The sequence below is a fragment of the Macrobrachium rosenbergii genome, chromosome 45 (genome assembly GCF_040412425.1).
Source record: "Macrobrachium rosenbergii isolate ZJJX-2024 chromosome 45, ASM4041242v1, whole genome shotgun sequence".
Classification (NCBI taxonomy): Eukaryota; Metazoa; Arthropoda; class Malacostraca; order Decapoda; family Palaemonidae; genus Macrobrachium; species Macrobrachium rosenbergii.
Window position 1 is genome coordinate 22,450,207 of NC_089785.1, and position 26,965 is coordinate 22,477,171.

The window sequence follows — 26,965 nt, forward strand, 5'->3', positions numbered from 1 at the left end:
TCAGTCCTTCATTGACACCTTCCCTCTTGGCAGCATGAAGGATATTCAGTCCTTCACTGACACCTCCCGTCTTGGCAGCAGGAAGGGTACTCAGTCCGTCACTGACACCTTCCATCTTGGCAGCATGAAGGGTACTCAGTCCTTCATTGACACCTCCCATCTTGTGGCAGCATGAAGGGTACTCAGTCCTTCACTGACACCTCCCATCTTGGCAGCATGAAGGGTACTCAGTCCTTCACTGCCACCTCCCAAGGAAGCATGGTAGCTGCCTTCGTGGCATCTTCCTTCGCCCAGCAAGTGCCCAGGTTTTTTGGAAAACTGTTCTGCTGGCTGCCCCCATCCAGTAAGTTCTCTCTCTTCAGATCCAGATAGAACAAGCCCCGAATGTCTGGACCTGTTAAACTGGTTTGGTTGCTCCCGACCAAAGTCTTAAAATACCACTGCTCTCTCTCTCTCTCTCTCGACCTCTCTGGCCCTATGAAGGAGAGGTCTCTCTCTCTCTCTCTCTCTCTCTCTCTCTCTCTCTCTCTCTCTCTCTCTCCTTCCTTCGCTGGATCTTGCGTCTGCTCTTTCGATGATGTGAGATACGACACGAAAAAAAAAAAAATTGGGGGGGTGTTTGGGACTTTAGGTACAAGAAGTAGTCTTGGCGATAAGGAGGTGCTCAGGTTGTGGTGCCCGCCTGAAAAGGAAACTCTCTCTCTCTCTCTCTCTCTCTCTCTCTCTCTCTCTCTCTCTCTCTCTCTCTCTCTCTCTCTCTCTCTCTCTCTCAGAATCCAGTTTCGTATCTGAGGTGGGTCTTACGTGGTTGCTTACTGGAACCTGAAGGATTCGAACCTGAAATACAAGGTTGCTTTGTGGGGTTCGAACAAAAACTTGAATGCTCTTTTAAAAGAGAGAGAGAGAGAGAGAGAGAGAGAGAGAGAGAGAGAGAGAGAGAGAGAGAGCAGATGATTTATCAGGTAGTTCGTCACTGAAGCAGGCAGCCACGTTTTGATAATAGTAATGATATTCCCTCCCCCCCAAAGAAAAGAAAATGGTATACTTAAAATGTTTCTTCCTGAAAAAAATGTATTATTCATTTCCTTTTAATTGGATACATTGCATAACGTATAAAAAATAGGGAAAAATCTTAATGGGCTGTACTAGCCTCAAATAAGTAGGTGTTGGACACGATGTATACTTACATGAATACAAACTTTATGTTTTTTTTTTTGCGAGCGATTTTTCAAAACAATTTTGATTTGGAAAACGCGGCTGTGATACGTCGCCGTGGACCTTTGCAATTGCAACGCCCGTTTAGTTTCGGTAGCGACGCATGCGCAGGTGATGGACAAATCCACGTTGCTTTCCGAACCCTATGGAAGCCAAACGTCAAAACTGCGTCACTGACCCTATCATTTGCGACTCCAAAAATATAAAAACGTAACTCTCAATATTCCTCGAGAGGTGTTTTGAAGATATTGTTGTTGTCCAAACTTTTTTTTTTTTTTCTTTTGCTGTGAAATGTTTTGCTTTCTACTGTTTTGTGAACTGATTTCAGACTTGCTTTGTCGCGTGGCAATGTAAATAAGTCACAGTAAGCCTGAAAGACTGTAGACTGAGCAAGTAAGCCTGATTTCTTTCCCCAAGTGTACGCATGCAGTGGGGTGGATAGCTGGCGCCATTGAATTTCAAGATGGTCAAAAATATTGCATTTTTTCATCTTTGTTTTTCATACATTTTATTGGGTAGGTATTTTTAATGTGACTGCTAGTAAGGTATATTATTATTATTATTATTATTATTATTATTATTATTATTATTATTATTATTATTATTATAAACCAAAATAAATGCGAGATACATTCTGAGTAAATTATCAGAAAAGAGAGAGAGAGAGAGAGAGAGAGAGAGAGAGAGAGAGAGAGAGAATTTTATGGAATGTGCAAGCGAATATCAATCTGTCTACTGAGGTAAAGTACATAAGAACTGGAATATCCCACAGAAGAAAAAGAAGAAGAAGAAGAAGAAGAAGAAGAAGAAGAAGAAGAAGAAGAAGAAAACGAAGAGGAAGAAAAAGATGAAGAAAAAGAAGAAATAAGAAGAAAGAGGAGAAGAAGAAGAAAAAGGAAAAAGAGAAGAAGAAGAAGGCTGGAACCAACACACACACAAACCGTTGCCCCCTTACCAGGGTATTGTTATTTATAGAACGTTGTAGGAAAACACATTGACCAATTTTTTTTTTTTTTTTTTTTTTTTTTTTTGAGGGGAGGGGGCGGGAATTCCCTCCGTAACGTGTTCCCGTCCAATTGAGCTTCCAAAAAGGTCGGGTTTTTGCCCCTTATTCCAACCCCTCCTCCCCTTCCCCCTTACCCCCTCATCCCCCCCCCTTGATCTTTCTTTCCCACTGTTGTGTGAGTCTCTCTCTCTCTCTCTCTCTCTCTCTCTCTCTCTCTCTCTCTCTCTCTCTCTCTCTCTCTCTCTTTGATAGGTAGAGCCTCTCTCTCTCTCTCTCTGATAGCTAGGGCCTTTCTCTCTCTCTCTCTCTCTCTCTCTCTCTCTCTCTCTCTCTCTCTCTCTCTCTCTCTCTCTTTGATAGGTAGAGCCCTCTCTCTCTCTCTCTCTCTCTCTCTCTCTCTCTCTCTCTCTCTCTCTCTCTCTTTGATAGGTAGAACCTCACTCTCTCTTTCTTTGATAGATAGAACCTTACTCTCTCTCTCTCTCTCTCTCTCTCTCTCTCTCTCTCTCTCAGGCCGTTGTCTACCATTGTGCCGTTATATATATAATTATATTGAAATTTTTATTCCATACTCGTGAAAAAATAAAAACCCATTTTCCTTTTCTTAACCTCTGTAAAATAATAAAAAAAAACGTAATTTTAATCCTCAGAGACACAAATGATTTACATTCCTCAGAATACACGAATATGATTTCATTTGAAATTGAAAGTCACTGTTGGTTTTATGCTTTGTAAAAGTATCTGATTCTCCCCACCCCGCAAACTCCCACCCCCACCCCACCACCACACACACACACACACACACACACACACACACACACACACACACACACACACACACACACACCCCAAAGATAGAAAAAACTATTGCGACTTTTCTAATAATTTCAGAATCATTATATTATTTGGATCATTTGGAAGTAGGAACTGACCCCTCCCCCTCCCCCCCCCAAGTGGAAGTCACCGGTGCCAAACAGATTTGCGTTTTAGCTTTCTGTAAAGGAAAACTATTGCGCCGGTTTTGTCTGTCCGTCCGCACTTTTTTCTGTCCGCCCTCACATCTTCAAAACTGCTGAGGCTAGAGGGCTGCAAATTGGGATGTTAATCATCCACCCTCCAGTCATCACACGTACCAAATTGCAGCCCTCTAGCCTCAGTAGTTTTTATTTTATTTAATGTTAAAGTTAGCCATGATCATGCGTCTGGCAACGATATAGGCCAGGCCACCACCTTGCCATGTTTAAAGTTTCATGGGGCGCAGCTCATACAGCATTATACCGAGACCACCGGGAGATAAATCAATTTTCGGTGGCCTTGATTATAGTAGGTTGTACAGAAAACTCGATTTCGCCGAAGAAACTTCGGCGCATTTTTATACTTTTTCTTGTCACGATTATAATTTTTTGTTGAAGTATGAATGAGCCAATGTCACTGTTCACAAGTCATACATATATGTGTATGTATAAATATATACATATAGTTTTATATATATATATATATATATATATATATATATATATATATATATATATATACAGTATATATATATATATATATATATATATATATATATATATATATATATATTACATGGAGGAATCAAAACACTTTCCAGAATATTCTTCCATAACTCCTGGAACACATTCCTGGGCATTTTCAAAGAGTATATGTATATATATATATATATATATATATATATATATATATATATATATATATATATATATATATATATATATATATATGTACAAGCATCTCCACCAACGACACTAGTGATACTTCCGTAATAGTATCATTATTAATATTAATATTAATAATTATTATATATTAGTATTGCCGTAACGTATTCCTAATTAGGGGTCATGCCAAGAGGACTAACGGCTGGGTATCTTGCTATTCCATTCCCGTTCCTTTTCGGAATTCCTACTTGGTTGCTTTCTTGTTTTTTATTTTTATTTTTGGGAGGCAAAAGAGTCTCTCTCTCTCTCTCTCTCTCTCTCTCTCTCTCTCTCTCTCTCTCTCTCTCTCTCTCTCTCTCTCTCTCTCTCTCTCTTTGCATTATCTTAGTTCTCCCGTTCATTATGGGTTAGTGTTATAATGATAGTTGTGTGTACGGTAGGACGCACATATACACATACGTACACATGCATACATACATACATACATGCATATATATATAATATATAATCTATATAATATATAAATAATATATGTATAAATTATATATATATATACATATATATATAATGTTTGATTAATATATACGTATGTATATGTGTATGTATGTATGAATAGAAAATATACTTACACACACACATTCCTTCCTTATCTCTCTCCGAGCAGAGCAAGCCGGAATTCTTTCTCTACCGGATAAATGCTGACCAGTTGCATAAAATAGGACTCCCGGAACACACACGCGCACACACACACACACAGACACAATTCCCTCTGTACTTTTAGATCCTTAATAGGACTTGTTCCTTCATTAGTATTAATGAAGGATTTTGGTTTCTCTCCACGGAGGAGAGGCTCCGTCTCCTACATACGTGAGTGGTGGCTTTTTTTTTTTTTTTTTTTCTTTGCGAAGGTGCGGAGGTTTGGGGTGGGGGATTGGGGTGGTGGGGGATTAGATAGATTGCAAGTGCATGTTTTTTTTTGTTTTTATTATTATTATTATTATTATTATTGCAAGAAGAAAACACAATATAATTGATTAAAGTAACATTATTATTATTATTATTATTATTATTATTATTTTATTTAGGGGGAAATTATATACATTGCAAGTGCATGTTTTATTATTATTAATATTGTTATTATTATTATTATTATTATTATTATTATTATTATTATTATTATTATTATTATTGTTATTTTGGGTCAGGAAATCAGATACATTGCATTGCAAGTGCATGTTTTTGTTATTATTATGATTATTATTATTACTATTATTATTATTATTATTATTATTATTATTATTATTATTATTATTATTATTATTATTTCCTTCTGGAACCTAGACAGATTATGTGAAAGTTCAAGATTTCTTTCTATGATAATTAGAAGTTAATTTGATCCGTGAAAATTAACTGCAAAGCCACTGAAGAAGGGGAGTTTAGAGTGGTTGAACAGCAAAGTCGAACAACGGAAGTGGGAATTACAGTAAAATAAAAGATTAAAGAAAGTGTTCGCAGCAATATGGAAGAGAGGAATTGGGAGCGGAGGTAATGTAAAAGATTAACAACGATGTATGAAAATACATTAGAAGATACATCACGTCAAGGCATACAAAATGTATAAAAATACATTAGACATTAATGTATTACATCGCATTGTCAAATATTTTATTTTTTTAACTATTTACCAAAACAACAGTGTTGCGTGATAAGGTCTGATTAAGCTTATCAATATGTTAACTGCACTCTCCAGTATATCTGGCATTGGGCGAGTTGCCGCGCTGGCATAAGGCCAGTTTATCTCAAAACGCCACTAAATGATTGGCTGACAGGGACTCAATTATCAGTAATAATAATAATAATAAATCATACACCTTATTGTTGTAAAGAAACTATATTCAATATGAAATGTATAATTTTTTAAGTTGATATTATCGATAACAAGGCTACAAAAAAAAAAGAAAAAAAAGAAACAGTTACAATTCCTTCGTAATGACTCTTGGGAATTACAGTATTGCAGTACACATGGCAAGAACCAGCGTTTGTGTTATTGTTATTGTTATTATTATTATTATTATGAAGATAAACCTCTATTATTTTGGAACAAGCCCCACTAAAGGCGCCACTGGCTTGAGATTCAAGCTTCCAAAGAACATTAAGGCTTTCATTTGAAAGAAAGTTATAGAAGGTAAACAGGAAATACAAAAATAAGAGAAAAAGTTACGGGAAATGACAAAAAGATGAATTAATAAACTGATAAATAAATAGATGAAAATATAAAATAAGTTAGCGAGGTACAAGGTGAATTGTTTCAGGTACCTTGAGTTCTCTTGGAATTTCCTGTCCTGGTGAATGTGATAAGGGGTGTCTTATAATCCTTTTTCCTAAAGGGGTGGGGTTGCGAGCCCCATACCATGCTCACCAATTATTCAATTGGCTTCTGGGCAGATGGTAACCCAGCCAAGCACTGACAAGTCCACTGGTTCTTCTTTTCACCTTTGTTAATCAATTGGACTGTGCAAATTTGTTTCACCAGCTTCTGCCAATTTTTTCTTTATCTATCTCAGTTGCACATGCAATTTATATTCTTTAAAGGAGAGTTGGCTCAACAGTTCCCTTCAGACATTCAGCTTTGGGATTTGAGAGACATTATTCTCTTCTTTCGCAATACCATGATCCTAATCGTTGTAACTACTTTCAAATATCTTTGCGAATCAATACCGTCCAATCTCTCTCTCTCTCTCTCTCTCTCTCTCTCTCTCTCTCTCTCTCTCTCTCTCTCTCTCTCTCTCTCTCTCTCTCTCTCTCTCTTCACACAGGATATTAAACGACATTTGTGGCTTAATGTTTGAGTCTAAGAAATGTCAGGGTGTATGTGATACAAAATCCATATGTATGTATGTGTGTATGTATATATATATATATATATATATATATATATATATATATATATATATATATATATATATATATATATATATATATATATATATATATATATATATATATCGGCGATTAACGTGGGATCAAGCACGAAAATCAAGTAATTTTGCAATTCTCTCTTTCACTGCTTTTGTTTATCTCCACCTCTCTTGGCGCATTAGAGAGAGAGAGAGAGAGAGAGAGATGAGAATATTCATGATGATATATTTAGGAGAGAGATTTAGCTGGGTTACAGTGGGGTAGGCTTCCTCGCAGACCTTATGAATTGAGAACTCGGGGACGGGAGAGGAGTGGCGCATGGTAACAGTTGACTACGAGAGAGAGAGAGAGAGAGAGAGAGAGAGAGAGAGAGAGAGAGAAGGGTTCCTTGTTTATCTTTGGAAAAACGATGCCAAAACTTCAGCATCGACCGTTGGAAGTCTTGTTGATTTTTAGACCGACCTTTCGGAGCGAGGTGAAGCATCACCTAGACCTATGTGAGCTGTTATTATTATTATTATTATTATTATTATTATTATTATTATTATTATTATAATGAAGTATCATCATTATCATCACACTCTCACATTCCCCCCAGACGATAATTTCACTGTGCTACAGAATTATCCCGATACATCATCTCACTGCAACGCCGAACAGTGCCTGCGTTATGTTATGGCGGGCTTTAATATAAAGGAATGGGAAATGTGTTCCGCGAATATAAATAGATACGACGACGAGTGTGTGTGTGTGTGTATGTGTTCGTGCGCGCGCGTGTGTGTGTGTGTGTGTGTGTGTATGTGTAAGTATGTTCATGTGTCTGCGTGGAGTAGGTTGGAGAAGCCTGGAGGGAGCTTTTGGGGGCGGCTGGGGGGATGGATGGTTTGGGGGTTAAATGTTCGAAGGTTGTTGTGGGACGTGCCTCTCTCTCTCTCTCTCTCTCTCTCTCTCTCTCTCTCTCTCTCTCTCTCTCTTACTGGCTGGCTGGCTGGCCTGCTGTTGGCTGGCCCGCCCTTTCTCTCTCTCTCTCTCTCTCTCTCTCTCTCTCTCTCTCTCTCTCTCTCTCTCTACCCCGTCCGGAGTCTGCGTACTGACGACGTCATCGATACGTCACCGTTATATGAGTGCGTGCATACGTCCGTGCGAAAGTTTGCCAGACGCGGCGCTCAGTCTGAGACAACCTGCCGGTCTGATAGGAACGCTATGACGACGCCCGTGGCGTCCTAACCGTTTTTTCCCCCTCCCCTCTTCTTCTTCTTCAGCGTCCCGGTCGGGAAATGAATTGCTCAAGGAGTTTGGTCACCAGTGATCCGTGTCGAGTGTTAGAACCTACCGTAGCCCCCAACGAGTGAGTGAGTGAGAGCGAGGGATAAAGGAACAGCCATTTCGCCGCCGTCAGCAGCGACTGTGTAGTTTCTCGTGCATACAAAGGCATCGTCGTCGTCTGCGTCGTCGCCATCTGTATATTTCTCCTCCTCCTCCTCCTCCTCCTCACGGTGACTCATTCATCATCGACGACGTCTTCCGCGCCCCCCTTTGCAGCGCGAAATGAGACCAGTGTTTTAGCGTCTTCGGGGGTTCTGTAGGGTGGTGGTGTTTTGTTTTCTGTTGTTTGTTGTGGTGGTGGTCGCGTAGGGCGGCTCCCTCCTCCTCCCGTGTCTTTGGATAGAGAGGAAAAGGAAAGGGAAATAAGTTGTGAACGAAGGAATAACAGATCCTCCTACAACAGTGCTTTTTGTGAATGTTGTCAGAGAACCCTTGGGGAGTATCATCGTCGTCACCGCCGTCGCCTGCGTCTCCTCCTTCTTCTTCTACTTCTTCGGTCACTACAGCAGCAGCAGCAGCAGCAGCGGCAGGAGCAGCTGCAGCAATAGCAGCAGTCATGTCGTCGTACCGCGGACAGCGCCAGCACTGCTATCTGTGCGACCTTCCCCGGACGCCCTGGGCCATGCTCCACGACTTTTCGGAGCCCGTCTGCCGGGGCTGTGTCAACTACGAGGGCGCCGACAGGATTGACCTGGTCATCGAGACCGCCCGCCAGATGAAGCGCGCCCACGGCATCAACGAGAACAGGCAGGGCCCGGCCAAGTCCCACCCGAGGGTGCCCATGGAGGCGCAGAACGGCGCCCACCACGGGCCCATCAAAATCGAGGCGGGCATCAAGATGGAACCCGGGTCCCACTCGCACTCGCACCCGCCGCCTCCGCACTCGGCCGCCCTTCCTCCTCCCGGCGGGCCCGGAGTAGCCTTCGTCCCCGGGGACGTCCGCCAGAGAGGTCCCCACATGTTGGCCTTCCCGACGGGCCTGCCCCACCGGGAGGACCCACACGCCCCTGCCCTTGTCAGGCCGCCCACACATCTGACCGCCCATCCGCCCCTGCCTCCGCCGCACTCCCGGCCTCCGGGGGCCCCGGGCTCCTCCTCGGGACCCGTGCCGCAGAAGAGATCGTTCGAGAGAGACGATACCCACAGCCCCACCGAAGGTGGCGGGCAGGCGCCCAAACGGCAGCTCCTGGAGGAGAGCCACAGGCCGCCCCTCACCCGGGGTGAGTCCCTCCCCGCCGCCCCCGTGGGGCCCAACTTCAAAGACGCCGCCAAGCATCATCCCGTCCGCGTCTGGTCCTTCGACGGGTCGTCCAAGCCTCCCTCAGGTGAGCGAGAGCGACGAGTCTTGTATACCTTTACAGTTGTGGGCGTGACTGCATTTCGGGGCGTTTTGCCTTTCCCATCCTATTCCTTAAACCTCAGCAAGGGTAAGGATGTCATCCCACCATTCCCTCAGCGTCCTTACCTTTAAAAAAGATCCTTACCCGAACCTAACCTCTGCCTCAAATGCAGTCGTCCTCCAAAGGTCAAAATGCGTTGTCTTCATAGGCTGCTAGATATTACGGTGGTCTCCATTGGTGTAGTTCTTTATAGTTACTTGTATTAATTGTGATAATTTACCGGATGCAGAATCTTTTCGTAATTTAGCGGATACTAAAATGAAATTGAAAAATCTTATGTAATTTGTTATTTTTTTTTAATTTCAAAGTCAGTGGCTTTTTTTTTTTTGGTAAGTGAGCCTCATTCCATCTCTCTGAAAGTTTATTTTTTTTAATATTAATTTATAATATATTTGCATTATTTTTGATAAGTGGGTCCAGTCTACAACAATTTGTTTTCAATATATTTTTGAGATTTGGGTTCAGTCTACATCTTTTTATGTTAATTTCAGTATATGGTTTCAGTTGAAATCTCAAAGAAATTCATATTAAAAAGCATTTTTTGTAGACGAATTAAAACTAAGAATAGCGTAAACACAAAGTGAGAGAGAGACACTACACACAGAGTGTGACACCTTCTGTTGGGGCCCTTAGAGATGTGTGTGTATGTGTATTTGTTTGTTTGTAAGTGTGACAGGCAGGGCGACTATAATTGTATATTAAAAACAGTCGTGGGTTTCTCTCTCTCTCTCCAGAGTTCAAGGCCTGACTTTGTAAGGCTTCCTTCCTCGTTTGTCAAACACCTTTTATATTAACTTGACAAAGCAAGTGTGTGTATATATGTATATATATACACTATATAAATGGTATTATACTTTATCAGTCGTCTAGGTTAGACCAGTATTGATGTACGGTGTATCTTCCTCCTCTCTCTCTCTCTCTCTCTCTCTCTCTCTCTCTCTCTCTCTCTCTCTCTGTCGAAAACGCCAAGGTTACGTCCAGATGAATATGTGTAACCGTGTATTTCCCGCCGGCGAAAAAGAAGAAATGTGGCGGTAGATATTTTAAAGTTGGAAGGCCAAGGTTATATTTATTTCTGATCCGTCTAGCCTAGGCAACACTCGCTTGCGAAATGAGTTTACAGACGGAGATAATTTTAGACCGAATACATTTTCGTCAATTTGTTTCAAGGCCTAGGAGGTAGGTGTTTCGAAATGAATTTGGCACGTGTTTTAAATTAGCGAAATCGGCGGAGAGAAGTTTACACATGCAAGGCGTGTAATGGCAGCTGTGAAATATGTGCTATTTTTAGGGAATTCCTCCTTGTTACTGCAATAGCGGTCTCGGGAACAGGGGGAAAACTCGGGCAAGTGAGAATTACCGAAGTTTGGCGTTCTTAAATTAGCGGAAAGAGTGTATAGGTAATATTCTATTATTTATTCTTGAATAGCGCTTGAAACTAAATGCTAAAATATTTTATTTATATGGAAGCACGCTGATGATTTTAGAACGCGGGAAAATTATTATTTAAAAGATAAATTAATAAAAAAATAACTGAATGCAATTGAAAGTTCAGAAAAATTTTTTTAATGACTTAAAGAGATTTACTTTGTGAAACTGCGCCGGTTGAATTTATACGTAAGCTCATTATTATTTTGACAGTCGGGACTCTTTACCGCTATTATTGTTTATGTAAACAGTAATAGCATAAGCCGATTAAAAATGTGTTTATTTTTAATTAAGTCTCTTGCTTCGTGTCAAATCTCGTTCAAGGTTACTTTATATCGCGAGTGAGTTCACGAGGTCGAACAATTCATACACTTGAATACACTGCATGTATCATTCGTGTATGTATGTATGTCATACGCGTATACATACACTGTGCTGATATATAGTTTATGCATTGCGCTTACGGGGGCGAATGTTATGTGCATTTTTATTTTAATTTTCAAATTTATTTTCTTATTTTTATCCAGTTCTCTATCGTCGCGGCGGCGATTTGGAATGGATTGAATTATTATTGTTTTATTTATGTGTCTACTGTATTTTTATTTATTTGTGTATTTCTCCGAGTGTATTCTGTAGTGGTGTATATTGTGAGCGTATACGCAAGGTACTAAATGCGTATATTTTGTGGGAAATGGTTATTGAATGCGTTGAATCGCGTTGATACGCTGCATAGCTTAATTACTGTAGTTGTAAATACCCACGGAAAATAAAACTTTATCGATAATTGATGAACTTAAACTAAAAGTAACTTAAATGAATATTTTGTAATCGGTAATTTTTTAAAATTGAAATTTGGAATTTCAGTTTAAAAAATATTTATGATTGAAATGTGTAATTTTCATATATCCCGAGAATAGTTCTTTTAGGCCTAATTGAAATTTGTAACTTTCAAAGGTAATTAGAATTATGTTTGTATATTTGTCCCCTTGATAGAATAACAGTTCTCAGAGTCTCTCTCTCTCTCTCTCTCTCTCTCTCTCTCTCTCTCTCTCTCTCTCTCTCTCTCTCTCTCTCTCTGACTCATTACTTAATCTCGACTGATTGAAGCCAATTGACGTTCCATTGCTCTTATGAATCGCTCATATTAGGTGGGTTTGGCTTCGCTTTTTGTATTGTTTATGTGGTCTCGTTTGGATTTTTTTTTTTGCTTTCGTGGGAACACAGAAGAGTGAATTCAAACCTTCAGTTTGAATTGTGTGTCGTGAGGTTAATCCTTAAGTTGGTTTTACCGTCGTGAAGTCAGCGATTGGTTTGAATTCACTGTTGTGATGTAGGCCTCTACGTTTAGGTCAGCCTGTAGTTTGTAATCTTTTTTGCGTGAAATTCACAGTGACCTGCTCTCTCTCTCTCTCTCTCTCTCTCTCTCTCTCTCTCTCTCTCTCTCTCTCTCTCTCTCTCTCTCTCTCTCTATTCATATGGTTACAGTTGCTGTCCATCTACGAATTAACGGAATATACAACCATTATAATAATACCGTCAGCTCAAGGACATATACGAATGGAAAATGCTAATGCATTGTTTACAAAAATGCCGCTGTGATTATTGTAATTATTATAATTGTTATTCCCAAAGTTGCGATTCTTCCTTATTACCAAAATGTTTATACTTTCCGCTTGTTTTCCTATGTCCCTTTTCCAGTTGTAAATATTTTTTAATTAGTTATAATTATTCACATTAATTTTTCGCGTGGACAGGTAGGGACCGCTCCCCAAATAGGCTTATACATTTTTGTATTTCAATCCGCGAGAATAGATGTAGGAGTTTTCTCTAAGGTAGGCCGATGGAGTTGGCAACTCCTGTCCCTGTTTATTCCAGGCGTACATTTTAAGTAAAAAGGAAACAAATAGGATTTGAAACCGGAAAAAGATTGAAATGACGTCACGAGCTGAGAGTTTGGGAAACTGTATTGCAATTCTTGGTGTTGGTAAACTCGTCTTCACGTCTTGTTTTGAAACGAGGAAAATATTCCTAACGGCTCAATGTGTCACAATAATTGATAGTGACGTTTGGACTTTGTTTTTTTATGGAGAGAGAGAGAGAGAGAGAGAGAGAGAGAGAGAGAGAGAGAGAGAGAGAGAGAGAGAGAGAGAGAGAGAAACGGCGGTATTTTCCCTTCCGAAGCTTGCGTGGCCTTCACGAGATTCAGATGACTAGACTTATAAGATGTGTCTGTCCCTTGTTGCTTGGTTCCACGGCGCGTTTTCCCCCCCCTCCCATCGGCCTCTTAATAAAAGAAGTTTAGTATTAATCCATTCTCGCGTGACCATAGGCGCGGGATTAACTGTGTGGGAAACACGGGGGAACGCAGAGACTGAGAGAGAGATAGAGAGATCATTCCAAATTCAGCAACTCTGTACAAGTGATTTGTAAGAGGCCACCCACTATACGAGAGAGAGAGAGAGAGAGAGAGAGAGAGAGAGAGAGAGAGAGAGAGACCCCGGATGTTATCTGTTCCTCAACATCGAGGCCGTTAAAAGTCAAGTTCACTTTTGAAGTAAGAGGCTAAACTCAGCAGACGGTTTTGGGGGGAGGGGAGGGCGGTGTTACAAGGTCCTTTTTGTGATGGGCGGGCGGTCAGCCTAACTTTCTTGTTTATACAGACACACAGACACACGCACGCACACACATACACATACCTCTTCTGGCTTGGCCCTTAAGAGAGAAAGAGAGAGAGAGAGAAATTTCTCGCGTGTATATTTCAAAAGTTAGGCCTAGGCCCCATTCGTAACTCACGAATACAGTTGGTTAAACCAGATTGTAAAGTGTATGAGGATATGACGTATTGAAATGGTCACTGTCGAAATGCACTTGAGAGAGAGAGAGAGAGAGAGAGAGAGAGAGAGAGAGAGATCCTATACCCTAGTCTTCTCCGGGCACGTATACCATCTCAGGTTTTATTTAAGGGTCTTGGTAGAGTGAGAGAGGACTATTTCAGGACGTAGCATGTGTAGAGAGAGAGAGAAAGAGAGAGAGAGAGAGAGAGAGAATGTTGCACAATTTAACCCTTATGGAGAGGAGGGGGGGGGCGGCGTTGGGTGGATGAATTGGTGCCTTGGTTAAGGGCAAATCAGCATAGATATCTCGAACAGGAGGGATGTTTGTGAAGGTCAATTTTTTTTTCTTTTTTTCTTTGTTCCGTCTCTGTTGCGGGAAGGAGGAGGAGGTTAGAGAAGGAATTCTCTTCAGCTGTTGTTATTATGCTTTGTTTTGTTCCTTCAATTCTATAACAAGCGACATTTCGAACTGTCAAGACGTGGCGGTCAAGTTCATGGAGAGAGAGATAGAGAGAGAGAGAGTTGACAAGTGGAGGGGGTAAAATATAAAAATAAAAATAAGCGTTTTGTGTATATATTTCCCTCCCGACCTCAGTCTATGTATGTGGGTTGAGGCCGCTAGGAGCTTCCTTGGTAAGTGGCGGAGAGAGAAAGAGAGAGAGAGAGAGAGAGAGAGAGAGAAGCAGCAGCAGCTCTTATGCGTTCGCAAGTGTGTTCTCTCTCTCTCTCTCCCTCTCTCTCTCTCCTCCCCTCGGTGTGTGTGTGTGTTCGTGTGTGCGTTTGTATGTGTGTTGGCGGGCGTGAGTGGTGTCGGTTGAGCTGGCCGAATGCCAAGATGACGTCACGTTGACGTGGCTCACCGACCAATGAGGGAGAGTGGTGGTTGTGGAGGAGGAGGAGGGTTGAGGGAGGAGGAGGAGGAGGGTTGAGGGAGGACACACTCACACACTCACACACACACACACCACGGCCTTGAGCCAAACCACCCAGCAGCAGCAGTTGCGACCCCATCAGCTTACAGCACCAACATCACCGTCATACGTGTATACGTACGCACTCGCGCGCGCACACACACGTACACTTACACACACACACACACGAACACATGCAAAGCCCTCCCAACCTAAAGGCACGTACACACACATATTCAAGTTCCTCTCTCTCTCTCTCTCTCTCTCTCTCTCTCTCTCTCTCTCTCTCTCTCCGCCTGACGTGTACATAGGTCTAAGAAGATGCCTTGCTGGTAGTGGCGGCGGCGGCTTCGTATAGCTTTGATTTCCGAGAAATAGTTTTCGTTTTTCTTCTTTTTTTTCATCTTCGTCATGACGGATTAGATAGAAGTGGGACTTGTCAGCGGAGGAGGAGGAGGAGGAGGAGCGTCGTTAGGGGATTTCAGAGTCGTGAGAGAGAGAGAGAGAGAGAGAGAGAGAGAGTGTTTGTGGGTAGTTCTTTCCCAGTAACTCTCAATCAGTTTTTATGAGGAAGGTAGCCAATATTACAGCAGCTGCCGCTGTCGCTGCCACGTCTGATTCCTTCTCTCTCTCTCTCTCTCTCTCTCTCTCTCTCTCTCTCTCTCTCTCTCTCTCTCTCTCTCTCTCTCTCTCAGGCTTAAAATTCATGGCGAGTCATATCGTTAGATATTTATATATATATATAAAGACCTTGGCTTACATTAATTAAGCAGACTTTATTTTCATACATCTGAGTTACTTCAACTGTTCTGATAAATGACACTTCCGTGATATATACAGGTTAGGCCTAATTATGACTTAGGTAAAGGTCGAAAGATCTTGCTATCGGGAGAGAGAGAGAGAGAGAGAGAGAGAGAATGAGTGCGTGATGTGGGATTTAGCATTCATGTCTGCCCTTTGTGTATCTGTTCAGGAAGAACTGTGCGTGCGTAAGGGTGTGACGCTGGTAGGAGGGAAAAGGGGTGGGGACCAGTCATGCCCTACCTGAAGTCACGAAATTTTGGGGGGTGGGGTGGGCGGGGTAGGGGGTTGCCTTTTAGATGACGACACGCACGCACAAAATATCTTCTCACCCCCCAAAACGAATTCTGCCATCTTTTCCTGAAAGGTTATTGCATTTTACCTAATTTTTTATTGAGGATTTGTCACGATTTGATTAGATCCTAATGGTTCAGACACGTTGTAAAATAGGCCTATGGTAGATAAAGGCGGTTGGCTCTCGAGATTAGAACAAGTGAGTATTAATATTATCTGCCACATTCGTACTTCCAGTCCTATTTCAAGGATGGATAATTGCCTAAAGCTTCCACGACGTAAGCCCCTTTGTTTATAAATATAAAAAATCCTGTCATTTTTTTAGTATTAAAATATATCCTCCCTGGGGCTGCTAAGGAACCAATGATTCAGTGATAAAATCTACGGTTCTTTCGCATACTTTTACGACCGCGTGAGCTCCGCTTGATAGAAGTGGGATCCTTTGGCAGAATTTAAAACTTTTTGCATTTGTTTATTTGAAAACATACGTCCTTAAACACAGTTTATCTCGCTTACCCTTTAGCTGATTTTAATTTATTTGCTATTAATTCAAGTTTATTTTCTTGCCTTTTTGTTAAGTTTTCAATGTGACCGGTTGGTTCTGTGGAAGGCTTAGACATGTAAGCCACCAGTGATATTTTTTTTGCCCTTTTTGCCTAATAACAACAGCGATGGCTCTAAAACTTATATATATATATAGCAGTGTGCCTTTAGAATTCATGCGTTTTTTACTTCGAAAGTACCCTTCTTTGCAATGTACAACAATAGGCCTAATTTGAACTGTCGATTCGAATGAACAAGTGTAAGATTGAAAGTGTTCCAGGCGCAAGATCATTCTTAGCTGAGGTGTGCTCTCTCATTTATTTAATAAAATATAAATAAAGAACGAAAATTACGTCACGATTATTATTTGGAAAACTCGACTTGCAATATGCAATTCTTTTTGATGTTAGGGTGGGTCTCTTTATGGTCACATGTCACTGACTGAACCTTTCGTTGAAGAATAAGACTGTCTGTATTCATGGTAGCCTATGTGTCAGCTCGGTGATGCACAGTGAACTTTATATTTCTGTTATTTTCAGTTATCCATTTGTATCTTACGAGTGAATAGGCTAATAGAAGGTCCAAGAGAGATGGAATGAGGCGGTACACCCACTCAGAGGCCCTGCCATGGTGAAGAAAGAGACTTGAAAAGGGGAATAAGCTGAGATGAGATTTAGATGGTGGGGGGGAAAAAATCATTAGTGTTAACTAGACTTTCTTTTGTCTTTGCTCCGTCGGTCTAGGTTACCCTGGGTTACCAGTGAGTGCAGCCGCTGTAGTGGCCGCTGCAGCAGCCCAGGCCCAGGCTGCCACAAGCCAACAGCAACAGCAGAGCAGCGGGTCTTCACAGGGGCCCAGTGGCACCCGGACCAACACCCCGGAGGGTGGCTCTAACAATTCGTCCACCAACGGGCCATCCCCAATGGCCGCCCTGCAGAGTGTGACCGACAACCTGCCCCCGGGGTCGCCCCGAAGCCACGCCTCGGCCTCTCCGCAGCAGCGTTCGGCCTCGCGCAATTCGCAGCTCTCACCCACCTCAGGTAACTAACCAACCCTGCTCCTGATACCACCACCACCACTGCGACACCACTGCTACCACTCCTACTGTACTACCGCTACAACCAGTGGAGACCAACTTGTTCCTTTTTTGCCTGAATGATGATGATGATGATGATGATTACAATAAGATGATGTCCTTTTAGAGTTAGCAGCAAGCTTGTGCGTCAGGTCCACCTTGTGCGGCTGGTGCCGGTTTTGTCCTGTGTGCTGTACAGTAGATTGCGAGGTGTCCCCTTTGAGCCGGATTAACTCACATGTGTCGTTTCCTCTTTCGTAGGCGAGCCCCGAAGGAGATCCTCAGGAGGTGGAGGAGGAAGGCACGGCGACTCCAGCGGGGACAGCAGCCCTGGGGCACAGGGTAGTGCAGCTGCAGTGAGCGATGCCCCTCAGCCCAGCAGCAACCTCAAGTGTACTATATGCACTGAACGGCTGGAGGACACGCATTTCGTACAGTGCCCTTCCGTCCTGCACCACAAGTTCTGCTTCCCTTGCTCGAGAGAGTCCATCAAGAGGCAGGGAGCTGGTACTGAGGTAAGGAGAACAGTTTGTTTTGTGACTGGGCCTCTGCTCTGAAATCCATACTGGGAGAGTTTATATAATTCTTAATGATTTTGCTCAAAAAGTATTCAGTAATGTTTGCATTCTACTCTCAGTTAAGTACCTAGGTTATCATCAAAGGATTTTAGAATACCTGCCCTCAAAAAAGCGTTGATTGAGTAGCTTAACTTACAGTAAATGTAAAGAATTCAGATCAGTGAACATTGCTATTATTTAGACTAATGTGCAGAACAATCTCTCTTGATATGCTCATCTTTTGGTCTTAGATTTAAGCATGACTTGAAAAGATGTCAATGACTAGACACTATTTAGATAAAGAAAAGTTATTCATGAAACTAGTGTTGAACATTTCCACAATGGAAAAACCTACTGAATTTTGTGTTGCTTTGTGCTTCCAGGTTTATTGCCCGAGTGGTGAGAGATGTCCCCTGGCTGGGTCTACTGTGCCGTGGGCCTTCATGCAGGGAGAGATCGCAACCATTCTGGGCACAGCCAACATGCTGCCCCAACACTCACAGGATGAAGCCAAAACCAAGAAGGAGAGAGACACATAGAGGGGGCTCCTTGGAAGTCCACTGGTTTTAGTTGAAAGGTCACCAGTGATGGTGTACTGGTATTGACCACGAACCATTTTCAGCAGCAACTTCTACCGCAAACTACCCCGTGGAGGGTTGTGTGGTAACGCTGCAATTGCGTGTCCAAATGGTGCTGGATTCGGTCCTTAGCTACGGACTCTGCCTAGTAGTGGTGATGGTGTTGGTGGTGGGCACGAAGGGGTGGTCTCTCTCTCTTTCTCTTGTTGTTAGAAGTAGCCCCATAGCCACACTGCCCACAGATAGATGTGTTGGGTGGGTGGGTGTTGCCACTTGACAAGGCAGCCCTGATCTTTGGGGCAGAGTCAGCTAGTGCAGGGTGACTGTTAGCCAATTGTGCGGACATAAATACTACAGTGTGTCAGTGAAGTGGCCCTCTTTGGACGGCCGCGTTTTCTGCCTTTCAGAAGAAGTGATTTACTGCCGAAATGATGATTACTGCATTAATAATAATACTACTGAGATGATGAATGCTGCTGCAACACTGTGGGACAACAACACACTGCTTATCCCCAGCCTCTCTCTCTCTCTTATCTCTCTCTCTCTCTCTCTCTTTCTCTCTCTCTCGACCTGCGTGTTTCCTTCGCCGAAACCGACAGAGACAATGGATTTTACGGGGAACATTTGTTGATTTCCTCTTTTGTTCGTCAGAGATTGACTTGTTTTAGGGTGACATTTGAAAAAAAAAATGTTGATTTTGCTGAGTTAGGACAGTGGCGCGCCAGCCAGCCAGTTATAGGGGTGGGGGAGTTTGGGGTGCCTCTTGTAGAGAAGATAGAATTCTGGAAAGAGCACGTCCCGATTCATTCTTCTGCTGGCGCCGCTACTGTGCCAGATTGTCCTTTTTGACCTGACACTTCTGTTGCTGCTGGTACTACTGTACTGCTGCTACTACTACTACTACTACTACTACTACTACTACAGCTGCAGTTGTTGTTGTTGTTGTTGTTGGAGCTATTTTGATTAGCTTAGTGCTGGCAGTTTCCCTTCATTCTCTTTCGTTTTTGACCTGTCGTCAACCACTGCCTGCGGCGGTGCCTGCCACAGGTGTTGCTACCAGCTAGCCAGACGTCTCAGTTTTGTGTTGGTTGCAAACAAACGACTGTCGTCGTCGTCGTCGTCGTCGTGGTGGATTTTAGTCCAGTTTCTCGCGCTGATTTCTTCAACAAGTTTACCCCCTCGGAGTTCAGCTGAATTGTTATTGTAATCTTTTAGGCTGTACATAAGTGTACACTCAACACACTGTACTGTTCACACTGCTGCAAAGTAAAAAATAAAAAAAAAAGTCAAATAAAATAAACTGTGTGATGTTCGCGATGACCAAAGGCTTATTATTATTATCTCTTGTATATTGACATGAATATAATACTGTAGTGTAACGTGATAACACACTTAGCCTGCTAGTCATATACGATACTGGGTCAGTATCCGAATTTGGAACTTCGTACTCGCTTTTGTAGGTTTATAATTGTTCCAAATATCTCTTTACTCTCGGTCTCACTCTGTCTCTCTCTCTCTCTCTCTCTCTGTCTCTGTCTCTCTTTTCCTTTCTCGGTCTCATTCCGTCTGCCTACCTACCTACTTGTCTCGTCTATCTGTAGTCTTTCTTAGCATTTTTCTCTGCCATGCTAACACCAGCATTTGATAGGTGAACAAAATCAACTTATCCATTAGGCTAACATGCAAAGCCGTTTTTTTTATTTTGATTTCCTTCGCGTCTGCGACGAAACTGAGAGAACAACAGCACATTATACTGTCAAGTTTTCTGTTTTTTATTTCCATCAGAATTTTTAGAAGTTAGTGGTTACAAGTGTGTCCTCGTATTCATTACTATTACTACTAATAATAATAATGGCGATACTAGTAACTCTATGATAATTCCTTGCGCTGGACGTGAGCTCAAAAATAAAAAAAAAGGGGGAATCTTTTTTAAAAAGGGGCCTGAGTCAGTTTTTTTTTTCTTTTTTTTTCTTTTTAGCAATTACACTGGGCATATTCGCATCACTTACACACAGACACCTACACACATACACACACACACAGTCTCTTTCACTGGTAAAGACTATTTATGTGTAGTTTTGTCAGTTTCATTCTAGAATCAGGATGGTCCGCCGTTGGTGTGTTTGTTTTTGGGCATTGCAAAGATTAGCCACGATTGGGTGTCCAGTACAGTGGTTTAGCTAAATCTACCTCTTTGTCTGGGAGATCGAGGAGGAGAAGGGAAGGAAAGCGAAAGGAGACTGGAATCAGTTGTCTTTTGAACAGCCGGAGGAGAAATTTGGGTCGCATTTCTTGGTTTCGTCTTTTGGAGAAAAAGACAGATTTTGGTTTTGAGTAGCTTACCTGGCCGAATGACCAGGTGGACGATGCATTCGCGTTCTGTTCTGTGTAACGATTTGTGCAACATATTGACCTGTATTTTTTTGACAGTAGCATTTTCTTTATCTCTTTGTATAATTGTATAATTGATCACTTGGAAACTAGCTCTTTTCTGTAAGTCCCAGCAAGTTGTGTTCTGCTGTGGTCAGTTTCTCTGTGACTCTGAGCTCGAAGTCAGAAGCCATTCTTGGTGGGTCTTGGTTCCAGATTATCTTCTGATAGTTCTGTTTGCATCTGGAAAGACATCTGTGCTGTCACCCACATGATTAAAACCTCCACAGGAAACAAAAGAAACGTCCTTCTAGAGCTAGAAGGTACATCATGGTACTCCAGAGATTCTTGTCTGTGTGCTGGTTCTGGCCATGACCACAAGAAGCCACAAAGGAACATCCTCTGAAAGGTGTGTATGTTTGTGTGTGTGTGAATGTGTGATAATGGAGCTTTCTCTTCCACTACCCTGGCATTCTAAAACATCTCCTGCAGGACGAAGCTTCGGCCTCTACTGGTTTTTGACTTTGTAAAACTTGCAGGTGGTCACTTCAGAAAGAAATTTGGTTGGGGGTACTTCGTCTCGTCAAATTTGGACCATTTTTTTTTTAAAAGATGGTGGAGACTCTTCTTTATCTCTTTGTGAATCCAGCCCTCATCGGCTGTTTATACCCCAATAGCGTCCATATATTCTTCTTTCGGCCATATCCCCAGTACATACTTGTACAGAATATAGTTATATGTATATATATAGAATGTGCAGGCGTGCATATATATATATATATATATATATATATATATATATATATATATATATATATATATATATATATATATATGAATGTGTACGCTTTTGTGTATATGCACACTCACATTATTCTTGCGTGCAAGCACGCTCGCACCTTCACGCCATTTTTTGCCAAACACTGCTGGCTCGGTGTGCTTTAGCTACTGATATCAGTCAAGCCAGTTTACAAATCTCTCTCTCTCTCTCTCTCTCTCTCTCTCTCTCTCTCTCTCTCTCTCTCTCTCTCTCTCTCTCTCTCTGTGGTCATTTGGCTAATGCATTGTGGCCCAATCCTAAACTTACCCCTTTTTGAGGTTTATGTGACATTTCCTGATAATTTTTGGCTCGTTTAGTCTCTGTCTCTCTCTGTTTGACAGTTGACACAGTGGGAATAAATCTGGAAATTATGTTTGTTTATCTTTCAGTTTATTTTTTATTTATTTTTCATCAGAGCGAACTTATCAATTGCTGGTGTCTATCCATTTTGTCCTTGCTTAAGAAGATTGGATTTTTTCCTGGTCGTATAATTTTTATTTTGTACACTTTCGTGGTACCTCTCTCTCTCTCTCTCTCTCTCTCTCTCTCTCTCTCTCTCTCTCTCTCTCTCTCTCTCTCTCTGCCCCAAAACAAAAAAAGGGCATTAATTAGATGCATCAATCCACTTGGTGTTATTGTCCGGAACCACACTCATCCCCAAGGTACAAATGAAATTAATTAGTCCTTCGATGTATTTAAACCTGTAGGAGTTTTGTTCACTATTCCATTGAACCCCCCCCCCCTTGAAACGTTTTCTCGCATTCGAATAGCAATGCCGCAACGTTTTTGTGTCCATGACGCGTTGGAAGGCTATGGCATGACATAGCTCGGATAAGTTTATAAGTTGGCGTCCAGTGAGATACTGTAGGGTATTTTCTTACCCCCTCTTCTGTTTGTTCAAGTCGGTGGCCTTGAGCAACTTTTGGGGGGGGGATACGTTTCTCCGTTTAAAGTAACGTCCACTTTTATATTCCCTTTTTATTTGTTTTGTTTTTCCGGGACTTTGTTCGTTGTTGTGTACTGCAAGAGACATTTTTCCCTTTTAACCAGCGTTTGTTCCAGCGTTTTGAATTCGGCATAGACGCGGAGGGATGGTTTGACAGCAATATTTGTCATTGGCGTTTTGGTTTTTCCCGGGAAGTTGAGTCGCTCTTTTGAAGGTTCTTGATAACTGGAAGTCATATACTCCTTTTTTGAGGAGAGTATTTTTTTTTCTTCGGTGGTTAGATCAGGAGGCCTTGTTGAGAAGGACTTTTGAAGGACTCCTGAAATATTTTTAGCAATACGAAAGCTGTGAGGTCTGCTAGGCCTGTTTTGGACCGCGGTTTTTGTGGACTTGCAGACCCATGGCGATTGTCAGAGGTGCACGAAAGGAGTTGGAAGAAAGTTGAAAGAGGAAAGTTCAAGAAGAAGAAGAATGGCTTCTGACTCCCAGCTTAGAGGCACATCAAACACATATCTAAACACCTCCCTTTTACTACTTTTACTACACACCTAACTACTAAACATCGATTAACTGTGTACAGTACACTATTAATAGACTGCCCGTGGACTCTGTGGCGTCATGCATATTGATTTATGTATGATTTTGATGTACCTGCTTTTTAAGATAAATATATGAATATAACTATATAAATATATAAATAAATAAATATATATATATACAAATGGTTCATGTGGATGTTATTGGTCATTATTATTATTGTAAAGAGTGTACGGTGAAAGTAACACAGGCATAGTCTAATTATATAATAAAAAAAAATAATCATGAAAAATTATATTACCTGCCGCAATTATCATAATTATCATAATTAATTATCACCTGCCGTTCTGATCAGTGTTCATATCCCCCCCTCCTTTGTAATTAAACAAAAAAAGTGAAGTTTGAAACGCCAACCATTAAAAATTATAAGGAATGGTGATGAGAAAAGTGTGTGTGTGTGTGAGCGCGTGTGTGTGTGTGTACGTGTGTGTGTGTGTGTGTGTGTATGTGTGCCATAATCCTGGTGCAAAAATATGATTAATAAAAAAAAACAAGTTACGGTTACAGCGACACAATAAATATGGATAATAAAAAATTTATTGCCAACCACAATATTGGTGTTTCATTGAGTTCTTCCTGTGATTTTGTGTGTTTAAGGTTGTCATGTTTCTCTCTCTCTCTCTCTCTCTCTCTCTCTCTCTCTCTCTCTCTCTCTCTCTCTCTCTCTCTCTCTCTCTCTCTGAAATGAAACCTATGTGACTTAACAAAGAATCTATAATTATAATTTGAAGCAAATTAATAATATCTCTAGAAGGTCAACAGAACAAAAATGTAAATTTCTTTCATTGAAATTTGCACTCACTGAAGCCCCCTATAGAAATGATTCAGGGAAACCAGAGGAATGGAGAGATTTCTAAGGAGAACTTCCTATATGGTCTGAGGGCTAACCAGAAAAATTTTTTTACCAGACTTCTCAAATCAGAAATTGATTGAAGTTAAAGAGACCACGTCATGTCTACGTTGCGCCATCAAAGGCCTGCTGTAGGCAATCCCCTTGGACAACCACTGCAAAGAGTACATCTTGTACATTAACAAGAGGCATGGTTTATTGAAATTATTAAGACGTGGTTTATTGAAGGTCCACTTTACCATGACGCGGTTTATTGAAATATCACTTTACTAAGACGTGGTTTATTGAAAGTCCGCTTTGCCATGATACGGTTTATTGAAATATCACCTTACTAAGTTGTGGTTTATTGAAAGTCCATTGTTCTAAGACATGGTTTACTGAAAGTCCACTTTACCATAATACGGTTTATTGAAATATTACCTTGCTAAGACGTGGTTTATTGAAAGTCCACTGTTCTAAAACATGGTTTATTGAAAGTCCATTGTTCTAAGACATGGTTTATTGAAAGTCCACCATACTAAGACATTGTTTATTGAAAGTCCACTTTACCCTGGCGTGGTTTATTAAAACATTACCTTTCTAAGACGTGGTTTATTGAAAGTCCACTGTTCTAGAACATGGTTTATCGAAAGTCTACCATACTAAAACATTTTTTATTGAAAGTCCACTTTACCATGACTTGGTTTATTGAAATATTACCTTACTAAGACGAGGTTTATTGAAATTGCAGTACCAAGACATGGTTTATTAAAACGGGTTTATTGAAATTCCGCCTTACTAAGACACCACGTGTAAAGATGGCAACCTGTCATGACATAGTTTATTGAAATCCCACCTCATAAAGACATGGGTTATTGAAATCCCACCTCATAAAGACATGGTTTATTGAAATCCCACCTCATAAAGACATGGTTTATTGAAATCCCGCCTCATAAAGACGTGGTTTATTGAAATCCCACCTCACCAAGAAATGGTTTATTGAAATCCCACCTCATAAAGATATGGTTTATTGAAATCCCACCTCATAAAGATATGGTTTATTGAAATCCCACCTCATAGAGATACGGTTCATTGAAGTCCCACCTCATAGAGATAAGGTTTATTGAAATCCCACCTCATAGAGATATGGTTTATTGAAATCCCACCTCATAAAGGTATGGTTTATTGAAATCCCACCTCATAAAGACACGGTTTCTGGAAACCCCACCTCATAAAGACATGGTTTATTGAAATCCCACCTGACCAAGAAATGGTTTATTGAAATTGAACATTACCAAGCCGTTTTCTGCTAAAATTGTAAGCCATTAATACAAATAAAGGAAATGAGAAAGATTACAAATAGAAGGTAATAAGGTCATTGAACCTTGTAATATCAAGATTACAGTATTCCTAATTTCCACTTGGTAAATATGAGAAAAGTTGTCCCGTAGGGTATTACATGGTGTAAGACGGGGACTTCTTCCCTTGACCTCAGCAGAAGAGTGACTGAAATTGTACCTGTAGAGAAGAGCCTGGATTTTACAGGTCATTTATCAGCTTGACTTTCCAAAGTGACTCATAATCCCGCTGGGTGGTTAGTACCGTCAGTACACCTCATGCGGTACGCTGTAGGCATTACTTAAGGTTCCTAGCAGCGCCCCTTCAGCCCCTAGCTGCAACCCCTTTCACTCCTTTTACTGTTACTCCATTCATATTATCTTTCTTCCATCTTGCTATCCAACCTCTCCTAACAATTGTTTCATAGTGCAACTAAGAGGTTTTCCTCCTGTTACACATTTCAAACCTTTCTACTATCAATTTCCGTTTCAGCGCTGAATGACCTCATAGGCCCCAGCTCTTGGCCTTTGGCCTAAACTCTATATTCAGTTCAGTTCAGTACAGTGACTCATAAGGAAGGAGAGTTGATTAAGGGCTTTAAGTAAAAGTATATCTTATTATTCAGTTGGTTTTTGCAACCCACTTCTAAGCTTGGGAAGTTGGTTTTTTATCTGAACAAACTTCTAAGGGTTCTTCAGTACTTCAAGTGGAATGTCCTTCCATTTTGTCAGTGTAAGTAAGTAGGGATTAAGGTTTCTGTGGAGCCTTTTAGAATAAAATTTAATGAATAGATTACCAGATAATTTCTTTAAATACTTGCAGAGCACTTTTGTTTGTCATATTTTTATGCATTAGCAGGTTTCTTTGAATACTTGCAAAGCACTTTTTGATTGTCATTCTATTTTTGTACCATAGCCGTTCTCAGGATTAGAAGTAAAATTCGAGAACACTGGCTACTTAGCTATCTCAGATTGTTCATGTATCAAAGAGTTTGAGATCATCAAGACAAAAATTAAAGTGTTGTCCAGGTAACTCACAGCTCTGTGATTCCAATCCCCAAAATTAGAAAGTTTGTCTTACTGTATATTTCTTGTAACTGAAGTCATTCTTTCACCAGAATCACATCTGGAAGACTACAGGCATTCTGTGTGACGTCCTTCTAATCTCCCGTCTTAGAGATTCTCGACATTTGGGCTGATCGATTTCAAGGACTCACGACAGGAAGTCAGGTATTCAATAAAGGAGATATGATTATGTGAAATTAAAGAGTCATGGGAGAAACTGAATGTCAAGATTGGTAAGCTTGTGAAATTCAAGGTCAGTCAGTCCCCTTCTTCTACTTCGAAGGGACCTCTTAGGGTGTATCTATGCTACAGTAAAACATGTCATAAGGACATGTTGGGAACTTATTGTGCACATATCACAGACATGTTGAAAACAAGTCTTGTAAAGTTAGGAAATTCAAGGTCAGTCAGTCGTCACCCTCTTTTACTTCGAAG

At 41.2% G+C, this 26,965-nt stretch overlaps 2 protein-coding genes across 4 annotated transcripts in view; both read left to right on the forward strand.

Moving 5' to 3' along the window:
• Positions 1-26,965, forward strand: part of LOC136829772 (protein bassoon-like) — a 547,662-nt gene that overhangs the window by 301,833 nt on the left and 218,864 nt on the right. The gene's annotated exons all lie outside the window — the stretch shown is intronic.
• On the forward strand, positions 7,915-20,310 carry LOC136829775 (interferon regulatory factor 2-binding protein 2-B-like). 2 transcript variants are annotated; one of them, XM_067088677.1, is made up of 4 exons: positions 7,915-9,470; positions 17,100-17,396; positions 17,693-17,946; positions 18,372-20,310. In XM_067088677.1, the coding sequence occupies exons 1-4, from the start codon at positions 8,561-8,563 to the stop codon at positions 18,525-18,527; spliced, it is 1,617 nt and encodes a 538-aa protein (XP_066944778.1). In that variant the 5' UTR covers positions 7,915-8,560; the 3' UTR covers positions 18,528-20,310. The 2 variants fall into 2 exon arrangements, with proteins under 2 accessions (XP_066944778.1, XP_066944779.1); XM_067088678.1 differs by lacking the exon at positions 17,100-17,396 and having other exon boundaries at positions 7,984-9,470.